This window comes from Centroberyx affinis, unplaced genomic scaffold, assembly GCF_046629955.1.
Source record: "Centroberyx affinis isolate AG114_WGS23_722 - 3 ecotype Tasmania unplaced genomic scaffold, CSIRO-AGI_Caff_v1 ptg004741l_1, whole genome shotgun sequence".
Lineage (NCBI taxonomy): Eukaryota > Metazoa > Chordata > Actinopteri > Beryciformes > Berycidae > Centroberyx > Centroberyx affinis.
In genome coordinates, this window is record NW_027282294.1 from 1 (window position 1) to 16,693 (window position 16,693).

The window sequence follows — 16,693 nt, forward strand, 5'->3', positions numbered from 1 at the left end:
ATTATGTAGTTGTCTCACCCTATAGTCTGTGGGCCAGTATTGATTGCAAAATCTGCACCTCTTCTGTGGCTAATGTTAATTTCATAATGATCCTTACTCCCTGAAGTCAAGCAGCAGAAGTTAAGTGACAATGTGCAAATACTACTGGCCCATTTTTGGGTGAACTAAATATGCAAGAGTAGCCATGTCACTGTTTATAACACTGGTTAAGAGTTTAGGATGAGTTAGAGAGCTCTTAGAGAGTTAGGATTTAGAGACTATAGAGAGGAGTCAGGAGTTAGAGAGCAAAAAGTGAGTTAGCGTTTAGCAGGCCAGGCCAGACATGAAGGTTCAAAGTCCCATCATTAGTTCTTCAATTACATTTAGGTTAGCCAAATGTTCCTGTAGTAGATACACACACACAATGCATGTGAATGATGACTAATTATGTGGAATCTGTTCAGAAGCTGTTCTCCCCAGTCAAGATCAGAGCCGTTCTGGTGAATTTCCATCACCCCAGCTAAACACACACACACATACACACACACACACACATATGCTGGATTCCCAACAGTCAGTGAGAAGTGAAGAGTTTCCATGGCGACGTGATGGGTGCACCTGCCTGTCGCTGATATTTACAAGTCATAAATGGTCTTTAATTATATCGCTGCCACACGTGTGTGTGTGTGTGTGTGTACGTGTGTGTGCATGCATGTGTGTGTGTGTGCATGCAATGAGATTAAGTATGTTGTCGTGGCCGTGCAGCCAGAGCGCCATCCTCAGCAGAGTGAGAGCTGAAGACATTAAATATAAATAGGACCGACGTCACCGCCGTCTCTGGAGAGAACCGGGGAAAGACGAGAGAGGAGGAAGAAGAGAAGAATGAGAGAAAAAGGAGTAGAGGAAGAAGGACAAAGACAGAAGGAGAGGAGGAGGAGAGAGAGAGGATGAGATCATTTCACATCAAGGACCATAACGGAGATAAATCTGTGACTGTAAAGCGCCGTTCCCGAAAATGTGGTCACATATGCCAGTTGTGTGTTTATTTTTGTCTTCGATTGCCAAATGAACCGAACGAAACTATGAGGAAGGAAGGAAGGAAGGAAGGAAGGAAGGGAGGAGATAGGGGAGGAGAGAAAAGAAACAGAGAGAGGATGGAGAGGTGGGAGAGAGCAAGGAGCAGGGCTGGTGATGGAGAAAGAGATGGAAAGAGGGAGAGAAGAAGATGAAGAAAAGGATGGAGATGGAGGTGGAGGGAGGAGGACGGGGAAGAGGGAGGGCGAAGATTTGCATAGCAGAGGAGAAAAACGGATAGCGGGTGAGGAAGTGGTGGGGGGGGGGGGGAAGAAATGAAGCAGAGAAGGGGAGGGATACAAGAGGAGGATTTAGAGTTTTCAGATCTCCCAAGAAATCAACCAAGGCGAATTTATGAAATGAAAGGGACAAAATTTATAAGGCCAGAGAGAGAGAGAGAGAGAGACAGAGGGAGGAAGAGAGAGAGGCAGACGGGGAGGAGAAGAGTCTGTCGGAGAGGGGCAGGAAGGGAACGATAGGAGCGGAATATTAAAAAGAGAGCGAGGGGATCAAAGGAGGAGAGAGACAGGAGGAGAGAGTGAGAAACTATCTGAGCGAGAGAGAGATTATCCGAGACAGGGAGCGGGGTGATACTTGGGGAAACTAATTATTTAGCGAGAGGAACATACTGTACCATGGGACGTGACGCTCGTTAATACAATCTTATGTAAATCTTGACTCTATTCAGGACACCTAACAGCTCTGATAGGGTTTAGTCGGCATAGATAATCTTGTTTGGGCCGCTTCACGGTCAGTTTACAGATCTAGAATTATACAACAGCCTTCCGCTCCGGCGTCTCGCAGCAGAAAAGCACAGGGACTCCTCATGCTAAATATATCCAAGAACTTCTGCCAAAAGTGCTCCGTCATTAATCACGTAGTTTCTTTTGTACCCAGAGACCCTCGCAGATCTAATTAGATACTTTGGCATAGCAGCAGAGAAAGAAACGCTGGCCTCTCTAGAGTCTCCAGCATATGTTTCAAAGTGGGTTTTGCTGGAAGTACGAGGGAAATGAAGCCATATTGGGAATCAGAGCCCGGTCTCCTGGAATTTCATGAAATGAGCACAATGTTTATGTGGAAGAAAGATTATGTGAAGGAGATATGAAAAGACAAAGTGACAGACAGACAGCATTGTGTTTGGGTTAGTGGTTGTCTTCATTTACCTTCAACTTCTGAACACTGGGGTTCAGTTCACAATTGATGCCAAGACATTTTCTATTGTCAGTGAAGTTTGAATTTTTTTGTGAAAGTTCTTCTTCTTTAACCGTGACCAAAGTCTTTCCCTAACCTTTTCACCAGACGAACGTTCACTGAGTTTGTGTCCTCAACACGGGTTACAGAATTCACCCACGATTTACGAAACTTTATGAGACTTTGTTGGAATCTCCCTGTGTTCAAGTGCAAATTCAAGTTTCAACTTTATTCCTCCCAACTGGCAATTGGTTTTTCAGCAAGTATCAAAAACATTACTTAAAAAACAAAGCTTGAAAGCATGAAAGCCTGAAGACTTATGGGCACAAACAACAGTTAGTCACCAAAGCTAGGTGCCAATGCAGAGTATCAGACATGCAGCTTGAGACAAATCATCATCATCGTCATCACCACACCATGATCAACAAACAATTCATGGCTTCTGGCTCTCACTGCTTATTCCTTACTATTCATGTTATTCAGTTTAACACCAGGAAGGCCAGTGGATTTTGGACATCTAAGAGAAGGACATCAAAGTCATCAATTGAAGGGGGGATATATAATTATGAATAGGATTTCTGGACAACACTGGATTGTCCAGAAATTTGGTCTAGGAGAACATTTTGAAAGCTGAGCTATTTCAATGCTAAAATTCAAAGCAGCAGTCAACTGACTTTGACCAGATAATTGTCTTGGCCTTTCTAGAGCTAATTACCTCACTGTACATTACACTAACACTAACTGTCCTTCATTGTACAGCTGCAACCATATTGTATTATATGTTCCTAAAATATTGAAGTTGCATAGCTAATGAATGTGTATACATAGAGTAATTTGTATAGGCTGTTGCACATTGTTTGTCAGTGTCCTTTTGCACTGTATGTGAGATTCTGTTCATACCGTATGTGAGCATGCACCGGCAAACTGTACGCTGTCGATAGAGTCGTCTACGCAAATGCCAACAAGAAAAACTCTCGTACATTCACCGCACTTGGAGGGCTTCCGATGCGGATCACATAATCTGCCCTGTCTGTTTCCAAACAACAGCGTGGTGATTAAAATGCAGTTGTTCTTCAGCCACTGAAATGCCAGCTGGCCGGGAGAGATGAAAAGCCGCCTGCAGCAGCTGGCGAGAGACTGGATTCTGCCGGCAAACTCTCGTGAGACGGCTCAAGGCAACGGCATTTCATCTAGACTCACTGGTCCAAACAAACCGTCTTACAAACAGTAGACGCTTATTGTCTGCTATACTGTACAAAACATTAAAATATTACTAAGCCCTGAATTAATTTCTTTGCATGAGAGGGAAATCTATGACAGGATACTGTGCGGCAGCTTGCTTCCTAATCAACTGGATTTTAGCAGGCCTTGAAGAGAACAAATCACTTTTAATCAATCAATTCCTTTTAAATCTGTGATAAGAATTCAGGCAAAGCAATCCGAGCTCATTACAGGGATTTCAGAAGACCAGCTTCGGTGCAGCCATTTTGTAACGTCATTACCAATGGAACAGAAATCCCCTTGAACCTCCTAACTCCTGGATCCTAACCTGGACTGATATTCATGATGTTTGAACCTGAGCTCCACTTTCTCCACCACCTTTGGGGCCGGCTACCAGTAGCGAGTATTATGTCCAACCTGCAGTACATCTCATCTCAAAACACTGACCTCAAGACACTGACCTAGCAGATCCAGCAGACCTAACTCACACACCTTCGTTGGAAACAGCTTCACCTCCAGTGTGAGGCGTCATTAATTAAAAGAGTCTGGACAGTTTTCAGTCTCCAAATATCAGCTCCCTCGGTGGCTGTTGCTAAGTAACTGGTGACTCAGTGCCAGCTGATCTTATGAATATTGTCTCCTATCAATTTACTCGTTAGCGTTTTGTATATTTTCCTTTATTATATATTCTCGCGCTTGTTATATTTGTTATATTATTGCGTAATTAATTCTTGTGTCTCCAAATAACGAGCTACACCTGTTGCTCTGATCGTGTGACTCGATGATCACTGCAAATGAAATGTTACAGTAGCAGATAGCTTGATGAAGACAGCTTGCCTGCTGAAGCGTTGGTGAATAAAAAAAACACAAATGCAGCTTTGAGTGCACGCTATCCAAGTTTTTTTGCTTTAACTTTTTGTGACCCCAAACCCAACTAAGCACCAAACTAACTATCAGTTCTCAAATTATGACAACATGTTTGAACCTGTGTTCAATCCAGATCCATCAGTTGAGAAATTCCCAACCAAAATCAGGTCCTGGTTGGATTTGGGCATCAATAGCTCTAATCCATAACTCAGACTCGACTGATCCCTCTGATGACGACTCAGTGACTCCTCCCCTTGTCATGCTGAGCAACTGAGCAGAAGATCTGAGAGTCACTGGCAGACTCAGACTGCTGATGTTCTCATGAATCATATGATTAGGCCTATTTATAGTATGATACTGCTATTATTTATTCATATGAGCCTGTGTGGTTCCGTATACCTCAGTGGATAGAGGATGGCACTAACATTGCGACCAGACATGCTAAAAAATATAGCCACTGCTGGTATTCTTTGGATAAAGGTGTCCACCAAATAGCAAATCACTGCTATTGCATTAAAACCAATGTATCTCCAAAATGTCACATTTTCAGAAAGTATGATAAACAGCTTTGTTTTTGTTGACACTGCATTTTTTTCATTATCCAATGGGTCAGAGAATTTTCTCAACCCACAGAGGAGCATAGAACCTTTAAATTGAAGCAAAAACATGATAATCACCAACTTTGGAGTTACGAGGCTCTCACACAACAACAGCAATATGTACTGTGTATGATTCTACATCTTTTTATAGAGCCAGCATACCCGAATATCGTCTTTCTAACCAAACCATAAAAAATGAAAGCAGCCTGCACGCTTCAGTCATCTGTTCACGTAGACTGTTCTCTGCTTGATGTTTTTTCTCTCGAGCATGCGAGATGGAGCAATGCATTGTGGTACACACTTGTTGTACAGGCTACATTTTGTACTCTTCACTGCAGGGAGCAAAGAAGAACGACAGAGGGAACGTAAACGCAACCTCAACTAGCATAAGTTACAAAAGGAACCTACTGTAACTTCACTTGGGTATTTTAGAGTTTCAGCCCTCGACCAAATGAAAGGGAATGACAAGAACATGGCATTTAAAACGCTCAGTCAATGGTTCCGTAACCGCTAAACACGACTTTGTCTTCCTCACCTGTGCTGCGCTGAGCTGCGTAGCGTTGGGCTCCGGCGCCCCCGGTGGCACGGCGGGGTGGTGCGGGAAGTAAGGGTTGTCCGGACCGGTACAGAGGAGGTAGAGGAGAATGACGATGTTGAAGGGAAACACGGCGACCGGCAAGTCCCAGCGGTCTAACAATGGGGAGAGACCACTGAACAGAAAGGTGCTGGAGGGAGGGAGGGAGGGAGGGAGAGAGAGAGAGAGAGAGAGAGAGAGAGAGAGAGAGAGAGAGAGAGAGAGAGAGAGAGAGAGAGAGAGTGAAGGAGTTGATTATTTTTAACTAAATCTACCATTTACATGTGTCAGTCAGTGGTATACATGCTTGTTTTTTTTTGGTTGTGGACTCATATTTTCCTCTAATGTGTTTGTGTGTGTGTGTGTGTGTGTGTGTGTGTGTGTCTCACCATGTGGCTGACCCCAGGCAGATGGGCAGCAGCAGCCACCAGTACCAGTCTCCGGCAGAGCTAAACACTCCCATCAGCAGAGACACCAGCATGCCGTTAAAACCATGGAGACCTCCCGACACCTCAGCACTGCACACACACACACACACACACACACACACACACATTAGAGGAAGAAGACAGACAAAAAGGAAGGCATAGCACTCATCACATTTGCGTATTTTGCATTTACTAAAAAAAACCTCTGAATTTATCAAGATATTTCAGTGAGCTGATGAAAGTTTTTTTTATGATCAAAAGACACATTAGCAGAGTTTTTTAAGCTGGTGTTTGGGATTCAAACTGAGTCTTGTGGGGATTTTTGTTCTGGCCGGCCCCCACATGAAGCAAGCAACTGTTGTGTTTTAATGAGCCCGGGTCCCATGGGTGACACTAGATTTATTCCAAATGTAAGACTTAAAAAGATTAAGAATCCCATTGCAATTGGCATTATTTTCAAAAACCTTTAAAACAAGGTTGTGTAATACCGTGAATGCCATAAATATTGGGACAGCGAGCTATAATTAGAACTGTTAGGAGGGGGAGGGGGAGGAGTGGGGGAACACAGGATTATCAGATATGGAGCTGTTCTGCTCATGAATTTTAAATAGAACCCTTAATCAAGTTTTGTCCCAGGCCAAGCGGAAATTACAGCTGCAGGATTGCCTGCCAAGCACAGTTGTTATCAAGGGTTTGATTATTTCAAAAGCATATGTTTTCTCCTGTCCCTTTTCCTTGCATGCAGTGCATCTGCTTTCGTGAGCTTGCGTGTGTCTGTGTGTGTGTGTGTGTGTATACGCTCCTATCCATCCACCTGTCTTGTCCAATGATAACAGCTGTCAGCGTGGAGGCCAGCAGCCCCAGAGTTCCCAGCAGGCCCTGCCAGGGGGAAGCCCAGCAGAGCGCGGCCAGGATGAGAGCGCCGCTGAGTGGGTTGTTGGCTAGGATCACCCTGGCCACTCCCCGCAGGCTCCACACCGCCAGCTGCAGCACAAACAACTTGTCTGGAGAGAGGCACAGAGAGGAAAATAACATACACATTTTGCTTGAGAGACAGAGAGAATCCCCCCCCCCAAACTTTTGTAGGACTTTAGATATTTTTTCAGCTTATTCTTTCTCAAAAGGGAAACTGAACTGGCAAACTGCAACACAAAACATGTTTCTCAGTTGGATTGTTACTTAAGGGTTAAAAAGAAATCCAGATGGTTTTAATAACATTCATCCTGTAGGTTGGAGGATTACATATGCATATTTTAATGGAAATGTAACAATCTCAGACTCATTTATTCATGATTATGGCAGTTCACTTTAACATATGCATACGTTTTTGACAACTTCCTGAACTTATTTCAGACTTGATAAATTATATATTTTTCCAAACACTTCCATTTTACACATCATATTTTCAAAGTTGCTATATTAAATGTTATGCTTCGCTTCATCCGGAGAAGTTTGTTTATCATAATTGAAAGTTTGTGGATGTGAGGCTCCAGTGTGGGAGTTCTCCTACCCTCCATGTACTTGTCCAAGCGCTCCATGTCTCCAGTGCAAAGCAGCAGAGTGTTTAAAAGGCGCTGATGGAGGCCGGCCCCGCTCCCGCCGGCCTGCTTCCCCTCCGCTTTGGTGTCCATCCACATCGCTGCAGCTCCGGGACCAGAAACTCACTAGAACAAATATATGGTATCAGCCTCTCCCTTGTTTTGCTGCTTTTTTTTGTTCTTTCGCTCTTGTGTTTGTCCTTCCTTTCTCTCTCCTCGTCCACCCTCTTCCTCCTCTCTGCCGGGGGTTTAAGGGGGATGACTTATAAACCGGTAGACCGGGTAACGTATTCACTCAGCCTCCGACCAGCCACGCCAGAGGAGCGAACAAAGTCCAACACCATCACCGCCGGGAGAGGAGAGGAGGAAGATATCGGTTCTCTATCCCTCTTTCCTTCTCTCCCTCTCCCTATTTTCATATTGCACAATCCCCCCATTCTTCTGTCCTCTCTCCCCTCTTTCTCTTCCCACAATGTCGTCTCTTAACCAATTGTTTGTCCTGCCAAGCTACTCATCCACTTTTTTTATGGCAGTGTGTTTGTCTTAGCTTCATTTGTATAGCCATTAGTGGGTGCTGTGTTATCTAGAGTTTATTCAAAACGTGTAATATCTAACCCTGATATCTTTGCTGGCTCTTTAACGGGTAGAAATGGATGTAGGAGAGGAAAATATTGTCTTGGAAGTGTCTGGTTTGAAGTGTGATTCTTCTTCTCTGACCTGCACTTCATGGACCAAATATTTGAAATTTGTCTGTGTCAAACCTGTGACCTGGAGCAAGAACAAGAGCAAGAACAAGAACAGGTTTTTGTCTTAAATTGTCCTGCTAGTCTCTACAGCCTCCTTTTCCCCACCAGTTTTTGAATGGCAGCTATTTCACTGGTTGACATCAGTTTTAACAAGATCGTTATGCTGCCACCAGAAGAACTGTTGCTTTTTTTTTTTTTTTTTCCTCGAGGCATGTTGAGTCCAGAGAGAAGTGTGTGTATTTGTGTGTGAGTGTGTGTATGTGTGTGTGTGTGTGTGTGTGTGTGTGTGTGTCAGGCTCCTATAGCCTCCTTTTCCCCCAGTTTTTGAATGGTAGAAGTGATTTCACTGATGACAGCAATTTTGAGACTTAGAAGGATCTTGCTTTTGCTTTGATTTCAGTCGCACTTGAACACTGACACATGATGAGTGCAGAGAGAAGTTTGTGTATGTGCATGTGTGTGTGTGTGTGTCTGTGTGGGTGGGCGTGCACATGCGCATCTGGCCCCTATAGCCTCCTTTCCCCAGTTTTTGAGTGACAAATAACTAATTGAATGACTTGAATAACAGAAAAACAATGTTATCATCAATTTGAACAAAATCGTTATACTGCCTATAGAAGAGCGATAATGCTTCTGCTTTGATTTCACTCGAAGAACAGAGGAATGTTGAGTTCAGATCTGTGTGTTTGTGTTTATGTGCATGTGTGTGCACGTGCATGACTGGTGGTGCGCATCCATTAGCGGGCTCAAAGTGCAGCAAGTGAAGGCGATAACAGCATGCCAGAACGCATCAGCATGTGAATCTTTCCACTCCATCTCAGCCAGTGCAGCGGGGATTAAAAAGCTTGTTTTTGCAGGTGGGAATTGCTGTGCCATTCAAGAACGCTGACAGCTCTCTCTCTCTCTCTCTCTCTCTCTCTCTCTCTCTCTCTCTCTCTCTCTCCTCTCCCTCCATCCATTTTTTATCTGCTTCAATAAATACATCTGCCTCCCTCCGTCTGACTCTGTTCCTTGGCTCATTCCATCAATCACTGACTGTGAAGCTGGAGAAATGGGAGAGAGAGCTACAGTCGGCTACACACACACACACACACACACACACACACACACCGACAGAGGGGCTGTAATGAGAGGAAGAGATGCAGGTGAACGATGGAAGATTACAGTTTGACCTAATGTCTTGGTTTTGTTAAGACAGTCAGCGGAAACAAATTCTGCACACACATGCAGAGTCACACACACACACACACACACACACACACACATCACAGAATATTAAGGCTGCACATTGTTTTATGGCCCATCATAGCTGTTGTTGGTCCTACTTTACATGCGGTGCTCAGTATTTATATCCAAGAACTATGAATAAGATTTCTCCAGTGTTACTACTCCAGTGTATGTACATTTGCGTGTGTGTATGTATGTGTGTGTGTGTGTGTGTGTGTGTGTGTGTCCTTTTTCACCCTACAGCCCAATGTATTTATTTTCCAGCACCAGGCATTCCAGACACACTGAACTAACACTGAACAGGCCAAAGGTCACTGAATGCAAAGAGAACAGAGAGTAACATGCATTCAGAGGGTTGAGACACACGGTATATGTGCATGTGTGCATTAATATGTTACTGGTGTGTTGTGTAAGTGAATACTTAAAACTAGGGATGCAACTTGGGTCATGGCGACCTTTTATTCTGAAGGCAAGTAGAAGCAGAAGCGCATCCAAATGAAAGAGAGTCCAAACAACAAGGCTGCAAATCCTATACAAGAAATACAAAAACATTTCCACCTGTTCACACCAGAATCGCTGGACAGTTGGTTGATGGTCCAGTTGCTTGTTGGACTTTTACCGTACTGCCTGGTGTATGAGCGCACACTGGATTTCCCTCAGCAGACACCTAAGCAATTCATACTGTTATTCCCCTAAGAACTGTGCAAAGCAAAAAGCGTGACACATGAACAAAGGAACAAAAGAATGCACAAATAGGAGGCCAAAGTAATGTATTAAAATGAGGGGGGGAAAGTAGGGACACAAGAGAGAAGCTGCACTGTCGCTTCAGGCTCAGAACATTTACTAATGAAGATTTTCTCTAGTTTGACTGCGCTCCACTCGCCCACTTCAAATGACACAAAAATCAGCACCATATAAAACATAAACTGCTCATTTTTTATGTAAGTGAATGTTTTTTAACTCTGGTTTATGAATGTTGTGTAACAGGGTGTCTTTCTGCAAGACAATGAAAGAGAAAGAGAGAAAAAGAAACACTTATTTAGACAAGTTCCAGCAGAGTTTTTGTGTATTTCTCTGAGAAGAAATAACCTTGATAAGAGCATGAAGAGAAGGGGGAGGAGGAAGTGCGTCGCTGTCAGCCCTCAGGCTTGTACCTTATCACCTGGGAGGATTTCAGACATCACAGATACCGCGCAGCCCTTTGGTCTAGAGCAGCTGACATTTCCATCGGAGGCACTGACCTGATGCTCTTATCCAAACCAATGAGAATCAAAGCACAATTCAGTGGTGATGTTTTGTATAGGTGACTTTAGTTGGAAGGCTCCAGTGACCTTGTAAAGTGTTTGTCACAATCACAAGAAGTGGAGATGCTGGGGATTGAACCCAGGACCTTGTACATGCGAAGCACACGCTCTACCACTGAGCTACATCCCCACATCTGTCTCTCACACATCATTACAGTTTAATCCCCGTTGTCTGACCAAAGCCAGCTCAATATATTTCTAAAGAGGCTTCAGACACATTTCATTACATTCATATCTTTAATGGCTCTTTAGAGCAACAATAAATACATGGGAGCAAATAAACTTTGCTGTCTTCTGGGGCCCATGAGAGAGGGGTGATGTGTAAGTGACAGATGTGGGGATGTAGCTCAGTGGTAGAGCGCATGCTTTGCATGTATGAGGTTCTGGGTTCAATCCCCAGCATCTCCACTTCTGGTAGTCATGACAAACACTTTCCAAGGTTACTGGTGCCTTCTAACTACCCATGCAAAATAATGTGCATAGTCCTGCCATTGGAAGGTTGTTTGATACTCATGCTTTTGGATAAGAGCATCAGGTCAATGCCTACAATGGAAATACCAACTGCTTTAAGTATTTGGTAATATAACTTTAAAAGATTAGCCCAAACAATGACTGCATCATGTGTGCAGGACAACATGTTTATTGTGGCCTTGTTATCATGTGCTGAATTCAAATGAAATAAATAGTTTAACTGAGTCCATTGCACAAGTATCATGATGTATCTGGGCCTACTTTGGGTATGGTACAGAATCAGTACTTTGGTTTTCCACTGGAGTAATGAGCAGGTGTATTCTGATTGTGTAGAGAGGAACATCGTGGCAACATCCTTACCAGAATGTCTTCAAAGTCATCAAGTGTCACATATGCAGTATGTTCAGGCTTCTGGTGTTACTGAATATAAAACAAAACATGATGGAAAAGCCTGCCGTGCCAGAATAATGCAGTGGGGAAAAAATATAACTGACACTTTGCAGAATTCACCCTGGAACACAGTGTTGAGTTCATTAGACAATAGGGATATTGCATTGCTAATTTAGAAAGAAAAAGAAAACACTGTACCAAGGTAGACAGTAATTGCAAAATGATGAGGAAACAATTACCATCAGTGTCAAATCAAAACCATAGAGAACAGAATAATACAGAATTACACTCTTAAGTACTTCAAAAAGAATACAAACTAACTTTAAAACAAAAGTGGTTTCAAAAACACTGCAGAATAAAGCCAGTTCTGGGAAAAATTGAACATTTTCAATTGTGTATCTAGACAACAGATCTAAATGAATACCAAGATGACAACCAAAATTTATGGTAACCATTGAATCACTTGACAGCAAACACCCCAAACTCACTGAAATATCCAATTACTGAATTGGCTGGAAAACTCCAAATCACTAAAGCAAATGAAGCTTGTGACCCTGATAACATCACAAATGAGGTGCTGAAATTACAGCCCATCTGGGCTTATCGTCCCCATAATGTCATTCACTAGTTGTGTAAACATAGAATTACTAAGACTCAGAAGACAGCCTGGATATAAGAGCTAAATACACACCAAGATGCACATGAAACACACAGAAAACACACACACTGATAAGAGAGGGCATAGAGGGCTTCTACTGTAAAAAAAAAGAATTATTTTCTGCACTGTGACAAAAAGGAGATTGAGATAAATTTAGGTTCAAAGGCAGTACGCTCTGGGATGCAATTTAGCAGAACAGGTTGAGTAAGAGTTATGGAGGAGAGGGGAGAGGAGAGGAGAGGAGAGGAGGAGGAGAGGAGAGAGGGGGAAACAGGTTGTTTTCCAAACCACACATGCTGCCCACAGGACCTCATTCTGTTTACCGTGCAAATCATTCCAGCGACTTGATGACAAAAATGAGCAATCATTTCCTTCTGTTTCCATGGAGATGGACATTTTTCTCTTTGTTCTCTCTCTCTCTCATGTTGTGAAATGTGAGCTGGTGGGCACACACACACACACACACACACACACCCACCCACACATACACGGGCTGGTTAAATTGGACAAATACATCAGTGATCGGCAACAGACTGAATCCAGTGCTGGTGGTCATTCCCTTGTCGACTGTTTTGCCAATTTAAATCACACTGTTATGTAGTCATTTCAAATGTGTTTAGAGCCACAGCCTTCTTCAGGATGTGCTGGTGTTGTTCCACTTGAGTGTCTGCTGGGATTGCACTGCGACCTGATACTTGTTCAGCAGTTTTTTTTTTCTTGACTGCGAGGACGCACACCGCACACGAGTACACACACACACACACACACACACACACACACACACACACACACGTTTCTTACTCCAATTGTAAGGACCTTCATTGACTACATTCATTCCCTCATCCCTGACACTAACAGGTGCTTGGGGACAGCTAGTATTCAGCAGTGGAACTGAACTTGCTAGCGATCCTATCCTACATTCACTACAGCACATGTAGGCCTATAGGCTAAGTTATAGGCACAGAATAGTAACTTCGAGCTAATGTAGCCTACATTAGCAAAACAGGATATGGTTGGTCCCTATTCTGCTATTGGCCATTTACTTATTTTACTGAATCAATTATGCATAGCTTTCCAACCAGTGTTTCTACTGTTTTTCCAATGATTCTGTATCGTACATCTATGATAGGCACAGAATAGTAACGTCTTGCTAATACAGCCACACTCAGCTGGACTTTGTGGAATTGAGCATGTGAAAGCAACACGGTGTGGTTTTCTTAAGGCTCTCTATCCTCTTGCAGATGTAAGCTATGCAGCACACCACATTAAAGTGAACTTTCCGTCTGTGCGCCTCCTGATCAATTTGCAATTCAGAAGGCAAGTGGCAACAGTGGTGATGGAAAACCCCACAAAACATTTGTCTAACCAGTCGAGCAAACAGGGAGCACCTGAATGCACCTCTCAATTTGCATTTGGAAAGACAATATGGAGCTAAAATACCCTGCAAACATTTGTATAGCAGGTGAACAATTGCTGCATGGGGATGGGGGAGCATATAGCTAGAGCCATGTATAGTGTGGTAAAACAATGTGACTCAAAATAAAAGGTAAAAAACTCCCACCTTTGGTCCTCATAACTATAAAAATACAAGAGACACAGAAACACACACACACCGGCAGCTTAATTAGTAGTGACTTCTCAAGCGTGAGTATCATTCCAAGAGGCTCTTCTTCTTCACAGTCCATTAGAGAGCATGGGAGATAAAGAGTGAGAGAAAAGAGAAGGAAAGGGAGGGAGGGAGGGGGTGAACAGATGGAAGGATCCGATGGAGATGGAGAGCCCTCTGGGTGATGAGTGCAGCTCCACTCTCCTTCGTGGCCGCCGTTCCATTCCGGTAATCCGCTCTCTCAATTCACTCCTTCCTCACTTCACGCTCTCCACCCTGTTAACCTCCATCTTCCCGCATCCCTCCCTCCTCCTCTTCTTCTGTCTCTGTGAACATCTAATGGGGTTCACGATCCAATGCAACCACGATACGATGTAATAAATAAAAGTTCAGTGACAACAAAGTCTGACTGTGCAGAATTATGTTTATTTATGAGCCACAAATCTTTCTAGCGATGCCATTGGCTCGCTAGAATGTAAACAACAATTTAAAAATGTCATTACAAAGTGCGAGAGCTTGTGAAAGTGTCTCATTTATGATTACCACAGCAGAATGAAATGGAGCTAATATCACGATTCATTTTTTTGCCCCACAATATGTATTGTCACATTTTTTGTATAGAATTTTGATATATATCGATATATCTTCTTTGTCTTTAAAGTTTGCCAGTAGCCAACTTCTGCCTCCACATGAGCTCTGCCTCTGAGAAACGTTTGTACATCTAAAACCCCAAGCTGCGATTAGAAATGTGCCTTCCATGATGAATCACATAAGCAGATACAGAAACATTTTGAATGCTGCCTTACATCTGGCTGCCTGTGTTTAACTTCAGCATCGCTCGCTGTGCCGGAGCATTGTGGGAAATTTTTTGATCTCAGCACGGTGCTTTCTGGATGATATTTTTGGGTCTCTGTGCTCATTCAAATGCAGGAAAAAAGTAGAACATCCAAGCAGTTTTTAGCATATGAAAAGAGAAATGTTTGCCTCTTCTATCATTTCAAATTCAGTGTTCTCCTACATTTTTGGGCTCTTTTATCTAGACCAGTTTAGCATAAATGGAACAGTAGAATAAGCTTAGATTCATAGATTGCTTACATTATAAACAGTTAACTGAAAATAGATGGAACAAATATTCCTATTTTCTGTGTGATAGATAGTGTTACATAAAGAAATAACCCCTTCTTCACAGAGCTAGAATAGAATAGAATAGAATAGAATAGAATAGAATAGAATAGAATAGAAAATGTGTATAATTCAGAAGCTGGGCAAGGAGCCATGGCAATTTATCACAAAGTGAAATGACATGAAGACTTAGGCACACGACTGGCTACTTTATACCTCCCCAGGGATCACGCACACACACACACACAGACACACACACACACACACAGACACACACACACACACACACACACCACATGCAGCATATCGATTTATAACGTTTGAGAAAGCACCATAAATTGGGCTCAGCGCTATCGATTTTCTGAAGTAATTGTGTGCGTGTGCGTGTGTGTGCGTGTGTGTGTGATCCCCAGTGTGGCATAAAGTGAGTCAGTGTGTGTATGTTGCAGTAGATGTAGTGAAACTCATATTCCATTGGCCAGTATCAGACTCGCGCTGGTAGGTGGTGATTCAGCCTGCAGCCACGGTGAATATGATCCGGTTAGGTCAGCATGGACAGGGATTCTAAATCAGATATCCTCCTCTCTCTCTCTCTCTTTTTTTTTTTTTTTGACACCTGCAGAAATAGGGACAACCAAACCGAATCAAATCAAATTGATATATGACATGAGAGGAGAAGAGAACAGACAACACGGAGGCAGTGAATGACTGATGCCTTGTTGCAGCAGGTGGCGACTCAGCAGCAGAGAATATCGTACTGCAGGCTGTGACACAGCTGCTGTGTGTTGCTCATATGGCTGCATGGACAAGCTAGGCAAGCAAGGCATTTTGGGTGAAAATTATATATATATATATATATATGAAGTACAAGCTCTTTAGGAGATCAATTTAGTAGTGTAAGTATCTATTTTTTACAACAGTGAATCAAAGTTAGGTCGACTTTTTTGTTTGCCAAAGTCCCTCTGGCTCCAAGCCCCTCATTTGCAAAACGCTACACATGCATTTTGGGGAAAAAATATATTATCTGGAGGTCATCATTTAATATCTCTATAATATAGATGATCCAAATCTGTAATACCATTTGTCAGCCAACTACTTAAAGTATAATGGACCCTATTTTCCATTTTTTTCCCATGATACCAATTAATTCTGTTGATTCTTCAGTCCAATAGGGCCAACGAACTCTCCAAAAATCAACCCACTTGACACAGCGGCACATGCAGACAGGCAGTGCTAAAGCAATGGCCAAGGTAACATCAAAACTGTTACAGACTAAGCAATCAGTGTGTTGAAAAAGACATGCTTAGGTGCTTTTGAGGTTGATTTTTTAAGTTAATTGGTCTTATAGAACTTTATTAGCATGCAAGACAGAGATGGAGACAAGTAACTCCGTGAAGAAATTGATGAGATTTTGATAAGGCTCGATCAGTATTATGGAGAAAGATGGGAAAATAAGGTCCAGGTCAAAAATGGTTTGAGTTTAAGTTACTAGCTATCCTTTAAACTCTTCATTGGTGTTACTGTTTCTGTGTGAGGAAAAAAAAACAATCACAAGTTGTTTTTTCATCAACATGGAGTCACTCGAAGTTACTTTAGCCTATCACCATATGTGTTTATAATGAGGGAATGGCCTTAAAGTCAGAGAAGCAAGCATATGGTTGTCAATTCAATTCCCCAGACTGTACAGAACTCTCA

General features: G+C 42.7%; 1 protein-coding gene and 2 non-coding genes across 3 annotated transcripts; 1 reads left to right on the forward strand and 2 right to left on the reverse strand.

Annotated features, from left to right (window-relative positions):
- Positions 1-5,469: 5,469 nt before the first annotated feature.
- On the reverse strand, positions 5,470-7,573 carry LOC139665917 (urea transporter 1-like; the record flags this gene model as incomplete). Its single annotated transcript, XM_071544963.1, has 4 exons — positions 7,447-7,573; positions 6,751-6,940; positions 5,898-6,026; positions 5,470-5,659 (listed from the first exon to the last, which is right to left on the reverse strand). Coding segments are annotated over exons 1-4 (636 nt in total), but the record flags the coding sequence as incomplete, so codon positions are not given.
- A 3,236-nt stretch (positions 7,574-10,809) lies between these two features.
- trnaa-cgc (transfer RNA alanine (anticodon CGC)) lies at positions 10,810-10,881 on the reverse strand. Its single transcript has one exon. It is a non-coding gene; the product is annotated as a tRNA-Ala (tRNA).
- Positions 10,882-11,087: 206 nt separating this feature from the next.
- Positions 11,088-11,159, forward strand: trnaa-ugc (transfer RNA alanine (anticodon UGC)). Its single transcript has one exon. It is a non-coding gene; the product is annotated as a tRNA-Ala (tRNA).
- The last annotated feature ends 5,534 nt before the right edge of the window (positions 11,160-16,693 follow it).